General features: G+C 34.4%; 1 protein-coding gene across 1 annotated transcript; it reads right to left on the bottom strand.

Moving 5' to 3' along the window:
- Nucleotides 1-915: 915 nt before the first annotated feature.
- LOC108204288 (probable protein phosphatase 2C 28) lies at nt 916-4,302 on the bottom strand. Its single transcript, XM_017373647.2, has 5 exons — nt 3,947-4,302; nt 3,182-3,607; nt 2,449-2,816; nt 1,623-1,859; nt 916-1,389 (listed from the first exon to the last, which is right to left on the bottom strand). Exons 2-5 carry the CDS (start codon nt 3,495-3,497, stop codon nt 1,144-1,146), a joined length of 1,167 nt encoding a protein of 388 aa, XP_017229136.1. The 5' UTR covers nt 3,498-3,607; nt 3,947-4,302; the 3' UTR covers nt 916-1,143.
- Between the last annotated feature and the right edge of the window lie 17,005 nt (nt 4,303-21,307).

Genomic DNA, 21,307 nt, shown 5'->3' with positions numbered 1-21,307 from the left:
CATAATTTTAAGATGATTCAAATTGAAATTTTCCAAAAAAAAAATCCCCTCTTTGCATAGCTTCCATAACAATATTGTAAATGATGAGCGTGCATTGTAACACACAAAACACAAATCAGACCTATGAGCAGGTGCATTCAAAATTTCAAATAGCTACCGAGAAGTTAGAAGATGGACTGGGAATTATGATATTGATCTGAATATTTCAGTAGATGCAGAAAAGAATATTCCAGCACAAGATGTGTGATTCTTCTTCTCATACAAACACGTACACGTATATATCATGTATCTTGCTTATTTTTCGTATTTTTGATATGATTAATTCCAGGTATCCTAATCCTGTTTTCAAATATACATTTTCGAATGTGATGCAATTATATATTTATGTATCATTTTCTTGTTTGTATTTACATCTTCTCTGTATTATGTGTATATATTTAACATAACATTTTTAATTGTGCTGTCAAAATTCGTGAAAGTACTTGGAATAAAAAAGTTTACTTGTAAAAACCCAGCACATGATCAAGAATTCAAGATCAACAACCATCAGACAAGTTATACTGCTACTACTACTCTCCAACAAAAATGTACCTTTGGCTTGATATTTACTTTCTAGCATTTAACTGATTATAGGCCCTGGTAAGGATTTCTCATTCAGATCACTGGGCTTAAACGTACGAGTATAAGAGGAAAAGCTTGATATGGCAAGGATTTTTCTTCAGGTCACTAGGCTTAAACTTCTGAGCATAAGAAGATTACCCGAGCAACAAGCACCAAATTTCTGATGAATCAAGTCAAGAGGCCCAAGATCATATATAACCATTAACCAATATGAAACACAACCGAATTTGGGAGAGCAAAATTAAGGAACACACTTTTTCAGAAAAAACTGAGAAGAAAAAAAGATGGCAAGAATTGAGAAGGTGATATAACTCTATTATGATTGTCAATTCTCTCTTGGTGGGCATATAAGCTAAGCCCATTGGTATTAGTTCTTGGCTAAAAAGTTAAGGAGTACATTTAAAAGAATTGACAGCATATGTTCTTGCCTTTAAAGAAGCTACCTTGTATTCACATGAACATAATACAACAGACGATAATTAGCCAATCTCTACATCAGGTTCCTCCGCTTTTACTGGCGCGTCATGCTGAAGGGGCGAGAATCCTAGAAGGAAGACTTATTCCACTCCCTTTTACAGACAGGTTCGGACCCTTTGCTGTGCTAGCCTTGCTCACAAGATTGGAGTCCAGAAACAAAACGATAACTGTGATGTCATCATGGAAATGGCGGCGTACTCCACGGTCAATCTTTTTCAAATCAGAATATCTCATCTCCCTCTTCTTTGCTGCTTCATGCATAGCAGTTTTTACTAATCTCTTAGCACTTCCCTGCATTAAAGTGAAACAATCATGGTTAGTACCACCAATTTTTGAACCTTTAATAAAATTGATGAAAATCCCCTGGTCAGAAACACAACTAAGTTACCAATATCAGTTGCTGACAAAAAAGAAGTTACCAATATGAGTTTTCACTGATCTAAACTTTATGACTAAGAACATAGGGCCGCAATACAATTTTATACTGGAGGAAATATGGCAGTGTCTAGTAATATATTACTTACATTGTGAGGGTGCTTTTGAACAATATCAACTGCTTCTTGGTTACTAAGGTGCTCCCATAGACCATCTGATGCAAATATAATGAACTGATCATGAGGCTGCAACTGGTGCACCGATATTGACGGATCAGAGCTCAAAATCGGCCTTTTAATAGGTTCACGAAGCCGAAACTTGGCATATAATGGCTCCCTATTGAATTCAGCCTTCTTTAAGTAAACATCACCAATGGATCTTGAGATCTGTCAAAGAATAAGAACACTTTATCTATGAGATTGCATTAACATAATGTGTTAAAGGATTTTTGTAGAGTCACTGAAGGTAAAAAAAAAAAATACACGTTAATACTATGAATGAGCCCTTCTAAATCAGAAATAAATAACATCCTAGCAGTACAAGTCATCTTTTTCCAATTCTTCTAACCAAACACCTCAAGGAAATGTGTGACTACTGAAGAGATGTATAGTAATCAGGTAAGCAATTAGGTAGATAAAGAAAACAGCAGTAGCAGCTGCAACAGGAGATATGCAACATAGTAGATAGAAGAAAGGAGCATAATACATTAAATGGATCAAACTCAAATTATTGTGGTAAAGATGATATCACCAGAGCCTATATTACAATGATTTTAGCCTATAATGATTCGTCAAAAGCATACTCAATTTCCCTCATATCACGTTAACTAACCAAACTTATGTTATACTGAAATGAATATTTCAGATCTGTGATGTTTAAGACAGAGCCTTGTGCAGCAGACTACTAAAGATGATACTAAGTTACTAACCAACACTACTGCTACAAAATTAATATTAAAACCACAAAAGAACATACCTGTATTAGGCCCTTTACTCGCCATACATTATGTTTCAGAACAACTATCTGCGGATCATCTGGGTGAACAGAATGTAATTCTTGTCTCACTGACTCGATGCACGCATTATGTTCTGCTGAAAGCTGAATTGCAAGAACTTCCCCTGTTGCCTTGACAAGTCTGCCTAACACAGCACGGGAATCACCAAGATTTGCAATATAGAGATTTCCACTGCATATCACTCCAACCAAGCAACAGGATCCAACTGCGGCAAGTTGTGGTTGTATTGGCCATTGCTTGCGAACAATAGATGTAAAACTCTCTTCTGTTGCATGGAATGCCTTTCTTATTACCTCCTCTGACATGGACTGATGCTCAGATGCAAATTCTGCAAAACACAGACAGATACTTAACCTCAAACCCTCGGAAAAGTAAGAGAAACTAAAAGCATACACATCAACGATTCCTCAATTGTTTACAAGCTCATTTTATTTGGTTCCCCATACATGAAAGGAACCATCCTAGGTTTCTTTTAAGGAACATATCAAATTTAATAGGGTTTCGCCTAAAACAAAAACTTGCACAGAACAGTTCAGCTACAACTGGGTCATCATGGAGGTTCAAACGTATAATAAGCATCAGTATTCAACAAAAATCTACAGTTTTCGTCCATATAGAATATCTTATTTCTTGCAAGAAACTAACAAATCCAATACAATGACTTTAAACTCTATTGCAAGAGAAGATACTTACTCTTTAGATGCTGAAAGAGTTGAACATTGATAAAACGCGATGTCTCAGGGCCGCCATGTCCATCATAAACTCCTACAAAAGTACCATACGGGCCTGACTCGTTCAAGCTCAGACAGCCTGATTCAAGCTGACTCTGATCCTCCAGTAAATTGTTGGCTTGAACTACAGCCATTGAAAAGTCCCCATTAAAGTGTTGCCCAGAATCCTTGTACCACAGAAGCCCATCTTGGCGCCCAACGGCATCAGAGCTTTTAACATAACTATCTGACCTTGGCCTGAAACAGGCCCTCAAGAAGTTCATTAAACCTGTCAACATACCTCCTCATTTAGATAACACTCCTAATGGTCCACATTTAGTAATGACCTAAATCAAGAATGGCCCAAAACTCCTTCAAGTTTCCCCTCAACTTCTACTTGCACCAAACTCTACAAAATCATCAAGCAATAGAGTAACCAACACAATCAGAGTTCACACCCATAGGAGTACAATATAAACAACATCAAGCTTTAATCTTTATGCAATTGAAAGTAAAGTGGCCTTGTAAATACAATACAAATAAATTTATAAATAAAGAAAAAGTGGTCAAACTCACACCAATTGTGTGATCATACAGTTCAATACCAAAATGTCAAACCAACACAAAACATCCCAAAATCTTGACTTTAGCCCAAAAAGTTCATCAATCAATCCTATCATTTTTACCAGCAACACATACCAAGAACACATCAACAACATATAAAAAGAAGTTGTTAGAAAAAACTAACCTTTAGAAGTTGAATCACACAAGAAGATCTGAAACTAAATCTAACAGATCTGAGGACCCAACAAGAAAAAGTGAAATCGAACTAGTTGAGTTTAGGTTGTGTTTCTCTTGAACAAGGTGAGGATGGAAGTGTAATAAAAGTGATTGGGTCAAGTGAGAAGTCTGGTATCTCTCAGCAGACAAACATCATTAAGAAACCAATACTAGAGAGCTTGAATCCAGCAAAGCAGAGGACCAGAAATGGGCTCCACAACCCTCCTGCTTTGGAGGTAGAGTCTGCAGAGAGAAAAAAGCAAGGAAAAATACAAGGAGAAAGATAAAATGAAATATGTATCACACAAAGATAGATACATACATACTTACATATATAGGGTCAATGATATTACAAGGATAATGATTCAATGCATGGCAAGTGTATGGATTTTTTATTACATGAACATGACATGATGCCACGTGGATTAAAGTGATATCATCTTAATCAATTACTACCTATTTTACTTGTATTTTGTTTCTAGAATTACCCTTTCTATTTCTTTTATTTTCAGATATTTTAGGTAGGTAGTACTCCCTCAGCCTACTCATTCGTACGTTCATTATTTGCACGCATTTTAAGAATTTTATAAAGTATAATTTCACAATGTTTTTTTGGAAAATTTCTTTGTTAAATAAAAATTTAAACACAATTTTTTATTTAGACAAACAAAATTTTAAAAATATTATGAAACTAGAATTTGAAAGAATTTTAAAAAACGTGTCGAAAAGTAACATATGCTCGAATGAGACCAATGAAGTATTTGTTTTGTGACGGGCTCAGTGGTTTACAAGTCATCAGTTTATTTGTTTTGCTTTTGCAATAAAAACACTTATATAGGAGTGCTTATTAGCATGATTGTAATTTTATATATTATTGTTATTTGTTGACAAAAAGGACCATGATAAGAAGGTGATAACATAAAAATGTTATAAAGTCATAAACTGTGGATATCATATGGCATGGCCGGGTCTTCTCAAATTAGTTTCTCACAGATTCTATACCAATTGCACTGTATTCTGAAATTTCAGCTTTTAACAGTTTAAAATAGCTTTGCTCTCCTTCGTGCGCAGTGACAGACCCATGAGTCATGGGCATGGCCAGTTAAAGACAGGGTAATATTTGGGTGATAGTTTAGTTGTGGGTTTTTTCATTATTTCCTAAATATATAATATGAAATTAAATAAATTCATTAAGATATAAAAAACCTCATGTACTCCCTCCGTTTACTTTTTTTTTACATGTTGATTTTGATTTTTGACCAGTTAAATCGAGTATACATTCACTCGAATTTAGATGTATCATATAATTGAGAAAAATAATAAAAATAATATTATCGGAAAGTATATTTTAATATATAACTTTCATAATTTAAAAATAGTGAATAGATAATTTGTAATATTTAGTCAAAAATTGGTCAATATAACTTATCGAAAATTAAGAAGAACATTAAAATGAGATGGAGGGAGTAATATATAAAAATTCGGTATTATCATTATGAGGGATTCGGTTTAGTCATAAAAGTAAAATGTTATTTGTAAAAAAAATTGTCAACATGTTAATTTCGTATTCTAATTATTACAACTCATGATATTTCCGGATCATCAATTGTCTAGATATCAACAGCAATCGGAATCAGTTTTGAATAAATTATACTCAGATTCACCATTTCTACAATTCTACCTAGTTTTTCAATTAATAATAAATTAATTTTCTTTAATAATGAAAATGATGGCTCCAAATTGTCTTTCTTATTATCCTTTCCGACTATCAATTATTTCTTTTGTGATCACAAACCGTCATCCATTTAAAGGAATAGTTCTTCAAATTATCCTTACACTCAGCTTTTCTAATTAACAATATTCTGATTTCTGATAATAGGACATTCACGACGACCAAAAATTAGTATTCTTTAAGATCTTTTAAATTTTTTCGAATATCTATGTTCATTTTGCCTTTCTTACTTGTAGAAACTTTTCCTATCAGACGGTAAAGTTAATAAATGAAGTTATGAAACTTCTGTGCTATACGTAATAGAGTACGTGTCTTTTGTATAAAATAATTGACATTTCGTAGCAAAGATGCCTATAAACCAAACAAGAAGAAAACGATGCCTAGTTACACTTTCGGCAAAAACAGATACTCCCTCCGTCCCTTTTTATCTGTCCATTTTGGAAAAAAAAACACATACCAAAGAATAATTGATTGTATTAGGGGTGTGCACGGGTCGGTTCGGTTCGGTTTTTACCAAAAACCGTTACCAAACCGTGTATGTCGGTTCGGTTCGGTTTCTAGGTATTAACCGTAACCGAACCGTTCGGAACGGTTTTTTTCGGTTCGGTTAACCGTTTGTCGGTTTCGGTTTTTTTCGGTTTTCAAATTTAATAGTTTATTCTCTTGAATATCATGCTAATAAAAAATTATAAATATCATATTAACATCGATAAAAATTATAAAAGTCATATTAACAGTGCAAAAATTAATTAAAGGCAGTGAACATATTGATATTAAATCGTTAAAAGGATGGCAAGATTGAACAAACTTTTTCTTGTAAAACTTGAAAACTCAAGACACAGGGACTAGACTACATTTTTTGTTACCACACATTAGCTTTGTTACCACACATTGGCAAATGGTGACAATAATCAGATGAAACCTGACCTGCAGACCCCATCTTGATACAAGGGAATCGATAACTAGTAATCACTAATGCACTGATCATCTATTAAAAAAAATATAAATGTATATAGTTAGTAGCACATAAATCTATATAGAATAAACAAATATATATATTAAATATTTTAAAATAATATGATTTCAATATATATATATATATATATATATATATATATTAAATATTTTAAAATAATATTAGCGGTTCGGTTTCTCGGTTCGGTTATTGGGGTAAAACCGTAACCGTCGGTTCGGTTAACCGTCGGTTCGGTTAGGCTACGGTTTTTTTCGGTTTTTCTCGGTTTCGGTTTTTTTCGGTGTGGTTTTTCGGTTTTTCGGCTCGGTTTCGGTTTTTCGGTTTTTTTTGCTCACCCCTAGATTGTATGAACTTTTTCATTAAATACCTCTAATTAATATCTTGAAAATGGTGGAATACCCCTATTTTATGTCTTGAAAACATGAATTCAACCAAGTTTTAAATAAGTCAAGCCTTGAAATTTGAAATTATGGAGATATATTTGAAAAACTATCATTAAATATAGTTTTGAAAGTATAAATGGACAGATAAATAGGGACAAATTTTTACTTCCAAAGTGGACAGATAAATAGGGACGGAGGGAGTATAAAGTTACAAAATTCTTGCATGCAACATTGCAATAGTCTTATAAAACAGGGTTAAATCTATTATATATCTAATAGGGGAACTTTGAGTAATTTAAATCGAATGGACTGATATACCCTTAGCTCACTATGCATATATATATATATTTTATACAAAGGTTGTTATTGACTTTTAATACTAACTTATTTATTAGACATTAATGTCTATTCATTATACATTAATTACTTTACAATTAAAAATCCAATACATATACTTGTATTATATTTATAATTATGATTTAATAAATAAATAAATATCCTGTATTGTAAAATTGGGAATCAGAAAATTAGCGATTTATCAGAATGATTAGTAGGATCATTATGCAGAATTAATTTAATATTATATATGTAGAGATAAAATATATATATATATATATATATATATATATATATATATCATTTTTAAAATTTTAAATTTCCGCCACACATTTTGTAAATTTTAATAATCTTCTGATTTTCGACTGATTAATCCAATTTTAGACCAATAAATCATCAATTTAACCGAATTTTGTCAAATCAGTTTAAAAATCCGTCCGATTATCGACTAATCGGTTAATCGGCCGATTTTTAGAATATTTACATATTATGATTTAAATAAATATTATGCATATATAAGAATAATTTTAAATATAATATATAATTATATATCTAATAGGGGAACTTTGAGTAATTTAAATCGAATGGACTTATATACCTTTAGCTCACTATGCATATATATATACTTTATACAAAGGTTATTATTGACTTTTAATACTAACTTATTTATTAGACATTAATGTCTATTCATTATACATTAATTACTTTACAATTAAAAATTTAATACATATACTTGTATTATATTTATAATTATGATTTAATAAATAAATAAATATCCTGTATTGTAAAATTGGGAATCAGAAAATTAGCGATTTATCAGAATGATTAGTAGGATCATTATGCAGAATTAATTTAATATTATATATGTAGAGATAATATATATATATATATATATCATTTTTAAAATTTTAAATTTCCACCACACATTTTGTAAATTTTAATAATCTTCTGATTTTCGACTGATTAATCCAATTTTAGACCAATAAATCATCAATTTAACCGAATTTTGTCAAATCAGTTTAAAAATCCGTCTGATTATCGACTAATCGGTTAATCGGCCGATTTTTAGAATATTTACATATTATGATTTAAATAAATTTTATGCATATATAAGAATAATTTTAAATATAATATATAATTATATGACAAAGACTCTGATTCGCCAAGAATCTCATTTCGTATATCAAATTTTCAATAATTTTAGCTAAGTGATAATTTAATTATATAAAAAATTTTAAATAGTGTATATTTTAATAAATATCATAATAGCGAGGATATGTGTACCTATATACATTAACATAATATGACTTAAAATACAAATAGATATATATTTTAAATTACTTTTATAATACAAAAAACTTCAAATTAAAAAAATAAACAAAAAAATATAAAATATATTGAAAAAATAATTTAAAGCAACCCGTGCTTTGCACGGGTTTAAAAAGCTAGTTAAAATTAATATACGAGCAACGCCCACGGAATTAATTTTCTATTAACTTAACCACTTTGTTGTTTAATTAATACCTAACTTGACCTTAATTTTTTATGTAGTGAAGTGGGAAATAGAAAGTGCTGTCAAAAAGATCTTACTATGTAGACGTGTTTGGATTTTCTTCAATTTTCGTTTGAAACTAACGACTTAATATTATAATCGAATGATTGTATTTTGGTGGAACGCCCATCACTAAATTTAATCTCGAAAAAACATGCTTGTGGATCTTTGGATGCTTTGATAGGATAAAGAAACAGCCATTAATTTATACCTAATAAAAAGTTGAAATACAAAAGGCAAATGCATGATTAAATTATGGTATTATTTCGCAGATTTGTGTAAATGTTTGTCTAGCTCGATATTTATGAAAATTGTCGTCATTCACGTACCAATAAACGTTAAAAGCCGACCCCATGGAGGATAGCCAGCCAAAAGCCAGCCCACTGTTGAAAACTCAACCCTCCAACTCTGTTCCTGCTGGTACTATTTTCCCACTCGCCAGCTAAGAATCTAATAATCTACTGTATCCCAATATGACTGTCAGCCCTTTCCCCGTTTTCGATAATTTGAATATATCAAAATTACGGCATAAACTATAAGTACTTGTGAATATTAGCATGTACTATAAAAATTTGGAAAATTGCAAATTGAATGTTCTCTCTTCTCTTTCATTTCGGCCCCAAGGCAGCAGATGAACCGAGCACGATTGGATAACTCAGTGATTAAGAGCTTATTTTCTCTTGTTTTAGATCGTAGAACACATACTCATTTGTAATGCTATAAATTATATTTGTAAAAAGAAAAAAAAATCAGCTGCGCGGCCGTCCCATTAAAATTCAGAGGCCATGTTTCCAATGGGACATGAGATCCTTAATTTTTGTTTATGTTAATTTCTTAATTTCTTAATAGATCGGATATGAAATTAGGTCAATCATATAATCATAAGATCTCAATATTATATATATATATATATATATATATATATATATATATATATATAGATAGATAGATAGATTTGCATCCGCCTTTTTGATATGTTCATGAGATATTCACGTTATTTCAAGATAACAATTTATTTTGATTTGATTTTGTTAAATTGATCAAATCTGACTAATAATATATTTATATATCTATTATATTAGTTATAATAATTTAAGAACTTTTGTGATTCAAAAATATATTTAATCTTTTTGCTATGTATTATTTAGATTAAAAAATATATAAATATTTATATATCATCAAATATAATTTAGTTTAAATTATATTTATGATTTTCGGATTATCCTATATTATTTTTTGTGTCAAACCCTTGTTAATTAGAGTTCATGTCACGAGGGCATGGGCATACCATGACAACCATTAGCTAGGCATGTCTTTTATCTATTTTGCATGCTTTTTTACTAATTTTTTATATTATATTTATATCATAAATAATAAATTTTATATTAATATTACCTCTTATAAATATTTAGATTTTTTGGATTGTTTAACAAATAAAATATAAATATTCTTGACAATCAAAATGATTACAAAGGTTTCGCTAGCAATCTAGTCGACACCAACAATCCTAAAAATAATAACGTCACAATTGATCTATGCACATAAAAAATAGGTGATAGTCTCGTGTTCATACTCGTCAGTTACACTAACTGAGGCCGGTAAAGCTGTAATTCGAGTCGGGCGGCTCGCGAGCTCGCTCGGCTCGAACTCGTTTAACTAGGCTCGACTCGGCTCGTTTAGTTAAACGAGCCGAGCTCGGGCAATGGTTCCTGCTCGTTTAATTAAACGAGCCAGCTCGACTCGACGCGTGAAATTAAACGAGTCGAGTTCGGGTATATAGGGATTTAGGCTCGATTAAGTGTAAAATTAAACGAGCCGCTCGCCCGACTCGCTAAAACCGACTCGTTTAGCTAAAAGAACCGGCTTGACTCGACTCATGAAATTAAACGAGCCGAGTTCGATTAGGGATTTAGGCTCGATTAGTTAAACGAGCCGGCTCGGCTCGGCTCGATTAATTTTGGCTCGAATTACGCCCGGCTCGAAACTCGGTTCGCTCGGCCCGAATTACACCCCTAGAGGCCGGGATACAATGTCCCCATATATTGAACAATCTTTCATTGTTCAAGGTGGGCTTTTGCAATAATCACCACCAGTTCAAATTCAAAACGGGCTTCCTAGATCTCCCAATAAACCAATTGAATCATTATCAACGGATCAAAATAACAAAATAGAACGCACCAAAACATATTAAAACACACCAACCACTCCAAAAGAGACACAAACAACTTCAAAAGGAGAGACATAAAATACCCAAAAGGATGGATGCAAGAAAAAAAAAATCTCACCTAAAAGATGAAGATTATTGGAAATTATTGAAAAAAACAAAAAAAAAACAAGAGAAAGATGAATATAGATCTCCTGCACTGACCAAGATCATTTAGATTAGTGTATAAAGGTAAGAAGGAGAGGGGTAGAAGAGGCTGCGGGTGAGGACTTTAGTAAACTTTGGCAGTAAGATGACTTGGCCTGGGTAAAATTTTATCATTAGCATGTCATTTAAAAAATATCTTTCTGATATTAAGTCGTATATATAATTATATTTAATAGGAATTATAAGTAGGGTTTAATTAATGAAAACTAAATTGTTTCCAAAAAATTGCTTTCTGTACACTGTTTTCGTTTCCTCGCCTAAAGGAATATACAGTTGCTGTCATTAAGTTAAGCTGTTAAAGCATTTACTTGTACACACTCAAAACAGTATAGAATCTTAACAAACTAATTGATTCACGTAACCATTGAAATCCATTTCATCAGACTGTTGACCATACGATTCTCCTGTATATCAGTACTTGAATAAACGAGGAGGTAAATGAAATGAAAAATCATAAAAGAAATTTACCGAGGAAAAAGAAATACACGAGAAAATAGGACCTAATATAACTGTTCAAAATTTTGTAAGATGAATATTGTACAGAAACAATGAAGGAATGAGCATTTCTTTCTGATCACATAGGTTTGATTTCTAATACAAATAACATTATGATTGAAATAATAAAAATATAAACCTTTTTTCTAGTTAATCCTGTCATAAAAAATTTCATTCAATTCTTCGTTCATTTCATTTCATACGAATGAAGGCAATCTCAATTTTTTTAAAAGCTACCTATATTTGTTAATCGATGTATCTACACTTTGACATGCCTTTATTCGGTAACGTCAAATAAATAATCAGCCAGGACGCGTAAAGAAACAATACATCCGATCAAAATTAAAAAATATTAAAGAGACCTTAGAACTTAAAAATTAAAGATTATTTGTAAGTGAATTTATTAATATTTATAACTTATTGTATATATATCTTGGCTTTTGCTTAAAATAAAAAATAAACATGGAAAATATTTCAATTTTAAATTTAATAAATTTCTAAATTTTCAATTCCAACCCAGGAATTCAAGAGCACCGTAAACTTTTATGATTAATTTAATCAATCTCATAATCCAAAATATTATATGACTTGTAGATTTGAAATTATATTTACTTTTTCGTGTCATGTGATTGAGTTATTCTCTTGTTCGACAACTCCATAATAGATTGTCATTTATACGAGTTCTCATCCAAAATTGTAAAGATATATGTAATTTTGCCACGCAAAATCCTTAATGGAATCCTCGAATTAATTTCCAACATACTATATGAAATTATGTATGGCCAAATCCGCCAAGTCCGTGCAGTGTAGAATATGATAATTGTCGATACAAGCAGCTGGTCACTTTTTTTATCGCTACAACCAAATAATGAAAGCTTGCATTCTCCAAGAATGAAATTATTGTGTTCTGTTTGAACTTGTTTTTGATAGCCTCATAAATAGTTTAATTTTTGAAAATTAAACGACGTGGATCATGTACGTTCCAATCATATAATCTACATCGTGCATGCGATATTTCCCTATTCCTTCGTTATAATTACCAGTCCGGAAAATCTCGCTTTCAAGTTTCCAACTGTATGTTTTCCGGCCCGTAGTATTGTCACTTTCAGCGCTTGACAGTTAGGTTACTTATATAATATTTTTATTAAAGATATTCTATTCGCTTCGTAATTAATTAGATTCGATCAAAATGAAAATCACTTAGTGGAAGGGATTAAATAGTTGCTTATTTTTTATTAAAATACCATGATCAAATTCACAAAAATCAAATTATTAATAAAAAATATTATATCAAAATTATTTCTTTAATAATGCATTATTTTATATTTAGAATTTACTCAAATTACATTTATCAATTATTAGAGAAACAATATTTTTAATTTTATTAATAATATTTAAGATATACTAATTTATTTTTTATTTATATAATAACATATACGAGTACTTTGCATTAACAATTTAACCATCTTATAATATTTATATTAATTTCATCTTATTTTTAACCAAGAATTATAGTCCAATTTTGCAATTTTATATATTAATATTGGTATTACATCAAGATTTTTATAATATAAAATTTATTTTATTCCTACAAATATTAATTTTGAAACGTTAATATATTTTTTATAAGCAGCCACAAAATTATTTTATTCTACAAATATTAATATTGAATCATTAATATAATTTTTATAAATCGTCGCAACGCGCGGCTTCTCAACTAGTTATAAATATGAATCATACACTATATTTTCAAATTTCAAAACAATCACAAAACTAGTTCCAAATAATTTGTAGATCCTGCCTAAATATAAATCCTGCTAAATAAAGGAGGCCTTGATTATTTGACGTGGTACCTAGACTTGTTTCCACGCTACTGTCTCTGTGGTGTTGTTTTCTGATTGCCACCCGTGTGAGGGGACTAATTTGGATTTAGACAATCCTAATCAGTTTTATCACCCGAACCTATATGTAACACCCCCATCTTAAATTAAGACGAGAGGTTACCTACAAATCCAAAACCTGCGAACAGAGCACTAATATATATTCCAAACGATGATAAACAGTTCTAATAAGTACTCGAATGATATAAATCCTCGAAAATAATTTAATCCGAATAATGCGAATAAATAGAATCTCTAAACAATAAAATCCGAATAAATGCTAGAAGTCCATAAAGTCCTAAACAATGAAAAGAATGGGCTGCTCTCCATCACACAGTCCCGAATCCCCCTAAGTACCTGCCAGAATAAGAATACGGCATGAGCCAAATGCCCAGTACGGATTGGAACATTTATAAAACAAGAAACATTTAAATATTTTGACAGTAATATAAATCAGTTATTTTAAAATAATAGGCTGAGGCAACAAGGGGGTTAGGATATTTCATACCGAGATCAAATCAGAACATATACAGATACACACATCATAGGGTACCTAATGTGTGCAACAAACCGGCTAACGTGTACGGCATATACAACGTCACCGTCAAATATCATATCAAAACTGAACTGGATGCATCCACGTATCCTGAACAAATAATCAAAATGGCCAAAGCTCCTCCCAAGAGCTAACAGAAGGATACGCCGTGACCAATCACACTGTCACGGAAGTGTCATGTCAATGGTGCCGCAAAGACATGGCTGTAGTACCCCTACAGCTGGGAAACTCGGTATACCCTATATCTCTCTAAGGGTTCAAAACAAAATAGTTTTCACAACTTAAATCGCATGGTACAGATATTTCAAATAAACTGAACAAATCATAATTTTGTAAAATCCTTGAAAACCGCATAACAAATATTTGAATGCCTCAAAACAGATTTTTAAAATATTTTTCGGATATCAAAACAGTCAAATGAATAGCACAAAACAAATTTAGCAAATCGGACAGAACAAAAGAGGACAGAACAAAATCATTTAATATCGAAAGGAGTAGCGCTGAATAAAAGGAGTAGAATCCGTACCTCGAAAATAGCTAATCGAACACTCACGAGAAGCCGTAAATAATCCGCTAAATTCCGGACTCCGAACCTAAATACGAAAATATAATTTATTATCTTATATACATTGGCCACGAACAGTGTGTACACAAAATATGTTAACTACTGTCGTTGTTTAAATTATTATTTAATTATCGATAACTTAGATGACCAAAATCAAAAGTATGATCCACGTGAATATAAAACTTAAAACCATTAACCTCCCAGTACATCTACTACTCAGATCATATGCTCACTGGTCCACTAATTCACCCAATCCTTTTAACCACCAATTAACATGCCTCGAGAGTGAATTATGTATAAAACAACCCCCATCCTCTGTTCATGTATTAAACAAAAAGAACTACAACCTGCAGGCTCATGTACGTAATACTGATGCACGAACAAATGATCACATATTAATTATGTTGCCGATCAACACATGCCTATAAAAATAAAAGTTTTACCTCTGCTTAAAATCTTCACAACACGAATCTCTTCCCTGGCCTGCTCTCTCCCTCGCCGCGGCTATTCACTTATTTCTTAGGGTTTTGTTAACAACAATGTGTTTATATAAATAGCTTTTTAAATATCCTATGACTAATAGGACTCTAATAAATAATATTAATCTTTATATAATCTAATTACTAATTTTATTTTAAATCAAAAATACTAAGCTAATATTAATAATTCTATTCTAATTCAGATTTAAATAAATAATACGGATATTACATATATACCCCCTTAAAAAGGATTCCGTCCTCGGAATCTAACGAAACTAAAACTCGTACCTGAATCGAATAAATGCGGATATCTCTCACGAATAGAATCCTCTAATTCCCAAGTAGCCTCTCGCTCCGAATGATTTTTCCACAAAACTTTGACAAACATAATATTTTTCTTCCTCATTACTCGCTCCTCTCGATCTAAAATAGCTTCCGCTTCTTCTTCACAAGAAAGATCCTCCCTAATCTTATGCAACGGATACTGAACCACATGAAACGGATGATACTTGTAGCCCTTTAGAACAGACACATGAAACACATTATGCACGTGAGATAACTGCGGTGGCAAAGCAACTCTATATGCAACCTCACCCACTCTCTCCATAACATCAAAAGGCCCCACATATCTCGGACTAAGCTTTCCTTTCATACCAAAACGCTTAACACCCTTCCAAGGAGACACTTTCAAGAACACATGATCACCGGGTTCAAATCCACCAAACTTTCTCTTCTGATCTGCATAAATCTTTTGACGTGATTGAGCCTTCTGTAAATTCTCTCTAGCTTGCGCCACCTTCTCATTAGTCACTCTAACCAACTCTGGCCCTTCAATATCTCTCTCTCCAACCTCATCCCAACAAGTCGGTGCCCTACACCTCCTACCATACAAAGCCTCAAATGGTGGCATGCCAATACTTGCGTGCCAGCTGTTATTATATGCGAACTCAACAAGATACAAATACTTATCCCAATCGCCTGTCCACTCTAAGGCACAAGCTCTCAACATGTCCTCCAATGTCTGAATCGTCCTCTCTGACTGTCCATCTGTCTGCGGGTGAAAGGCCGTACTAAAGTTAAGCTTTGTTCCCCAAGCTCGCTGAAATCCCTTCCAAAAGTATGATGTGAACCTCGTATCTCTGTCAGAAACTATAGACACTGGCATCCCATGAAGTCTAACAATATCCCTCTGAAAAATCTCCGCCAACTCATGAACAGGAGTAGTCTCTCGAATAGGTAAGAAATGAGCAGATTTAGTAAGTCTATCAACTACCACCCATATGACATCATTCTTTCTAAAAGTCCTTGGTAAACCGGTCACAAAATCCATGGTTATATTTTCCCACTTCCAAATCGGAATATCTAACTGCTGTAACAATCCACTAGGTCTCTGATGTTCTATCTTCACCTGCTGACATGTAAGACACTTCCCCACAAACTCCGCTATATCTCGCTTCATTCCAATCCACCAAAAATGTGTCTTCAAATCCCTATACATCTTAGTAGAACCCGGATGAATAGAAAATGAAGAACTATGAGCCTCGGTCAAGATTGCCTCACGAATTGCCGAATCTGAAGGAACACAAAGTTTACTGCCCAACCATATCACACCCTCATCATCAACACGAAAATCGGTTTGCTTCCCATTCGCCAACTCCAATCTAATAGCATCCAACTCCGAATCATTCTTTTGAGCATCCTTAATCTTCGAAATAAGATTAGGTTCCACCTTTAAGCTTGCTACACTGCCATCTGACCCTCTAACATACAACTCCACATCTAAGCGCTCTAAATCTGAAATAAGGTGCGGCTGAGTAACAAGAGATGCCACACTCCCGAAGTCCTTCCTACTAAGAGCATCCGCCACCACATTAGCTTTTCCCGGATGGTACTGAATCTTAGCATCATAATCCTTAAGAAGTTCAAGCCACCTCCTCTGCCTCATGTTCAACTCCTTCTGCGTAAAAATGTACTTGAGACTCTTGTGATCAGTGAAGATATCACAAGTCTCTCCATATAGATAATGTCTCCAAATCTTCAATGCAAATACCACTGCTGCTAACTCCAAGTCATGGGTCGGATAATTCACCTCATAGGGCTTAAGCTGTCTAGAGGCGTAAGAAATCACCTTCCCATGCTGCATAAGAACACACCCCAAACCTCTCTTGGAAGCATCACTATAAACCTGATATCCCCCACTGCCTGATGGTAAAACAAGTATAGGAGCTGACACCAACCTCTTCTTTAGCTCTTGGAAACTCTGCTCACGATCATCATTCCACTCGAACTTAGCACCCTTCCTCATTAGTTGAGTCATTGGCAAGGCTATGGACGAAAATCCCTCAACAAACCGCCTGTAGTAGCCTGCCAAACCCAAGAAACTCCTCACCTCTGTAACGTTGCTAGGTCTCGGCCAATTAGTGATAGCCTCGACTTTCGCAGGATCCAACTCAATTCCCTTACCAGACACAATATGCCCCAGAAATGCAACCTGCTCCAACCAAAACTCACACTTCGAAAATTTGGCTAACAATTTCTTCTCTCTCAAAATTCCCAACACGATGCGCAAATGCTCCTCATGCTCCTCCTTACTCCTAGAGTATATCAAAATATCATCAATGAAGACCACAACAAATTTATCAAGGTAATCATGGAAGATCCGGTTCATCAAGTCCATAAACACGGCTGGTGCATTCGTCAACCCAAAAGACATCACAAGAAACTCATAGTGACCATATCGAGTGCGAAAAGCTGTCTTAGGAATATCCTCATCTCTTACTCGTAACTGGTGGTAACCCGATCTCAAATCAATCTTTGAAAAATACTTCGCCCCTTGCAACTGATCGAACAAATCATCAATACGTGGCAACGGATACCTGTTCCTGATAGTCACCTTATTCAACTCCCTATAGTCAATACACAATCTCATAGACCCATCCTTCTTCTTCACAAACAACACCGGAGCACCCCACGGAGACACACTAGGCCTGATAAATCCCCTATCCAACAACTCTTGCAACTGCTCTTTCAACTCATGCAACTCTAGTGGTGCCATCCTGTACGGCGTCTTAGAAATAGGTTCTGCACCTGGAACAAGTTCAATACTAAACTCCACTTCTCGATGCGGTGGCAAACCTGGCAACTCATCGGGAAACACATCTGCATATTCGCTCACAACTGCATAATCCTCTATACAAGACTCAACCTTAGATGTATCCTTTACAAAAGCAAGATAACCATCACAACCCTTAGACAAGAGCTTCTTCGCCTTTAGAGCCGAAATCAACTTAACCTCCCCTTTTGGTTGAGACCCCTGGTATACATACTCTGGCTTATTCACATCCCCAAAGATAACCCGTTTCTCCTCACAATTAATCGTCGCCCTATACTCACTCAACCAATCCATACCCAAAATAATGTCAAAGTCATGCATCATCATCGGAAGCAAGTTGACCTTATAATTTCTATCCCCCACAACTATCAGACACTCTCGGTACACATCAGAAATACTAACAGAAGTCCCCATGGGGGTAGCAATAGACATATGCGGAGATAATAATGAAGGTAAGACACCAAGATAACGAACATATGATAGGGATACCACAGAATGAGTCGAACCAGTATCAAATAACACATAAGCATCACGTGTACCCACAAAGACTGTTCCAGAAACAGTACCTGGATTAGTTGCTGCCTGAGAAGAAGTCAATGCGAAGACTCTGCCTGTAGGATTCTGCTGATTCTGCTGATTCGGCTGACCTCCACTGCCACTACCTCCATCACCATTATTACGTGGACAATCCTTTAACCTATGATCCATCGAACCACATGAGAAACATGCCCCAGTCTGTTTATAACAAACTCTGCCCGGATGGTGTCTACCACATGTAGCACAAGGAGCCACCGGAATCATATTGGGGTTACCCCCATACACTGGATAACGTCCCTGTCCCTGTCCCCTTTGACGATTCTGCCACTGTCTAGGCTGCTGCTGAAACTGCTGAGTCTGCCCCTGCTGGACCTGCCCCTGACCACTATACTGATTCTGTCTCTGACCATGAGCTGTATGACCTCCCCTATTCTGGTTCTGTCCACGCCACTGTCCATACCGACTGTTCTGACCACCATACCCCTGTCTGCCATGTACTGTAACCTGATGATCATCTCTGCCCCTCTTACGACCACTGTCAGATCTATTAGTCCGGAAGTCTATACGCTCCTTCTCAACATCCTTGGCTGCATCAGCCACCTCTGCTACATTCTGAAATCTAGAAGAAATGATAGACATCCTAAGAGACGACTTCAGCCCCCATTTGAATTTTTCTGCCTGCTGTGCTGCAGTCCCTGCAGAAGTCCCAGCAAATCCCGCCAACCTGATAAATCTCGCAAGATACTCAGTGATACTCTCATCATGCTTCTGCTCAATAGAATTAAACTCTCTCATATAACCATCCTTCTCCGCCTTTGAGAAGTACTGCTCATAAAACAAATCTGTGAACCCTTGCCAAGTCAATGCCTCAACAAATGCATCACCCCTGATAGTCTTCACTCCTCTCCACCACCTCTGAGCATCCCCCTCTAACTTATACACAGCCAACCTCACCTTTGTAGCGTCATCACATCCCAATGCATCAAAAATCTTCTCAAGATGAACAATCCAATTTTCAGCATCAATAGGCTGTGGTGCTGAATGAAAAGAATCCGGTTTCTGCTTAACAAACCTATCGAACCAAGCTAGTGCATCAGGCTGATTTTGTTGCTCCTCATTATTTCCTGGGTTTCCCTGATTTTGCCCAGCTTGTTGCAAAGCCTGAGTCACTGCTTGAGCTATCAACTGAGCTAACTCAGCTGCACCAATGTTAACGTTATCGCGCCTAGGATTCTCACGTCTAGGAGGCATCTACAATATAAGAAACGAAACGAATAAGGAAACGAGATTAGATAAGAAAATAGTACAAGCAGATATCAAATGAATAGCGCAGATGAAGTGAGCAGTCGAAATGAATTTAAACAGAATACCCATCCTAACGTCTACCCACTCTCACAGGTCAACCTAAATAGGTTTTCTACAGGAAAGAACCTGGCTCTGATACCAACTTTGTAACACCCCCATCTTAAATTAAGACGAGAGGTTACCTACAAATCCAAAACCTGCGAACAGAGCACTAATATATATTCCAAACGATGATAAACAGTTCTAATAAGTACTCGAATGATATAAATCCTCGAAAATAATTTAATCCGAATAATGCGAATAAATAGAATCTCTAAACAATAAAATCCGAATAAATGCTAGAAGTCCATAAAGTCCTAAACAATGAAAAGAATGGGCTGCTCTCCATCACACAGTCCCGAATCCCCCTAAGTACCTGCCAGAATAAGAATACGGCATGAGCCAAATGCCCAGTACGGATTGGAACATTTATAAAACAAGAAACATTTAAATATTTTGACAGTAATATAAATCAGTTATTTTAAAATAATAGGCTGAGGCAACAAGGGGGTTAGGATATTTCATACCGAGATCAAATCAGAACATATACAGATACACACATCATAGGGTACCTAATGTGTGCAACAAACCGGCTAACGTGTACGGCATATACAACGTCACCGTCAAATATCATATCAAAACTGAACTGGATGCATCCACGTATCCTGAACAAATAATCAAAATGGCCAAAGCTCCTCCCAAGAGCTAACAGAAGGATACGCCGTGACCAATCACACTGTCACGGAAGTGTCATGTCAATGGTGCCGCAAAGACATGGCTGTAGTACCCCTACAGCTGGGAAACTCGGTATACCCTATATCTCTCTAAGGGTTCAAAACAAAATAGTTTTCACAACTTAAATCGCATGGTACAGATATTTCAAATAAACTGAACAAATCATAATTTTGTAAAATCCTTGAAAACCGCATAACAAATATTTGAATGCCTCAAAACAGATTTTTAAAATATTTTTCGGATATCAAAACAGTCAAATGAATAGCACAAAACAAA

Source organism: Daucus carota, chromosome 1, assembly GCF_001625215.2.
Source record: "Daucus carota subsp. sativus chromosome 1, DH1 v3.0, whole genome shotgun sequence".
NCBI lineage: Eukaryota > Viridiplantae > Streptophyta > Magnoliopsida > Apiales > Apiaceae > Daucus > Daucus carota.
Note: the sequence above shows the minus strand (reverse complement) of the source record. Positions and strands in the feature narration are given on the sequence as shown.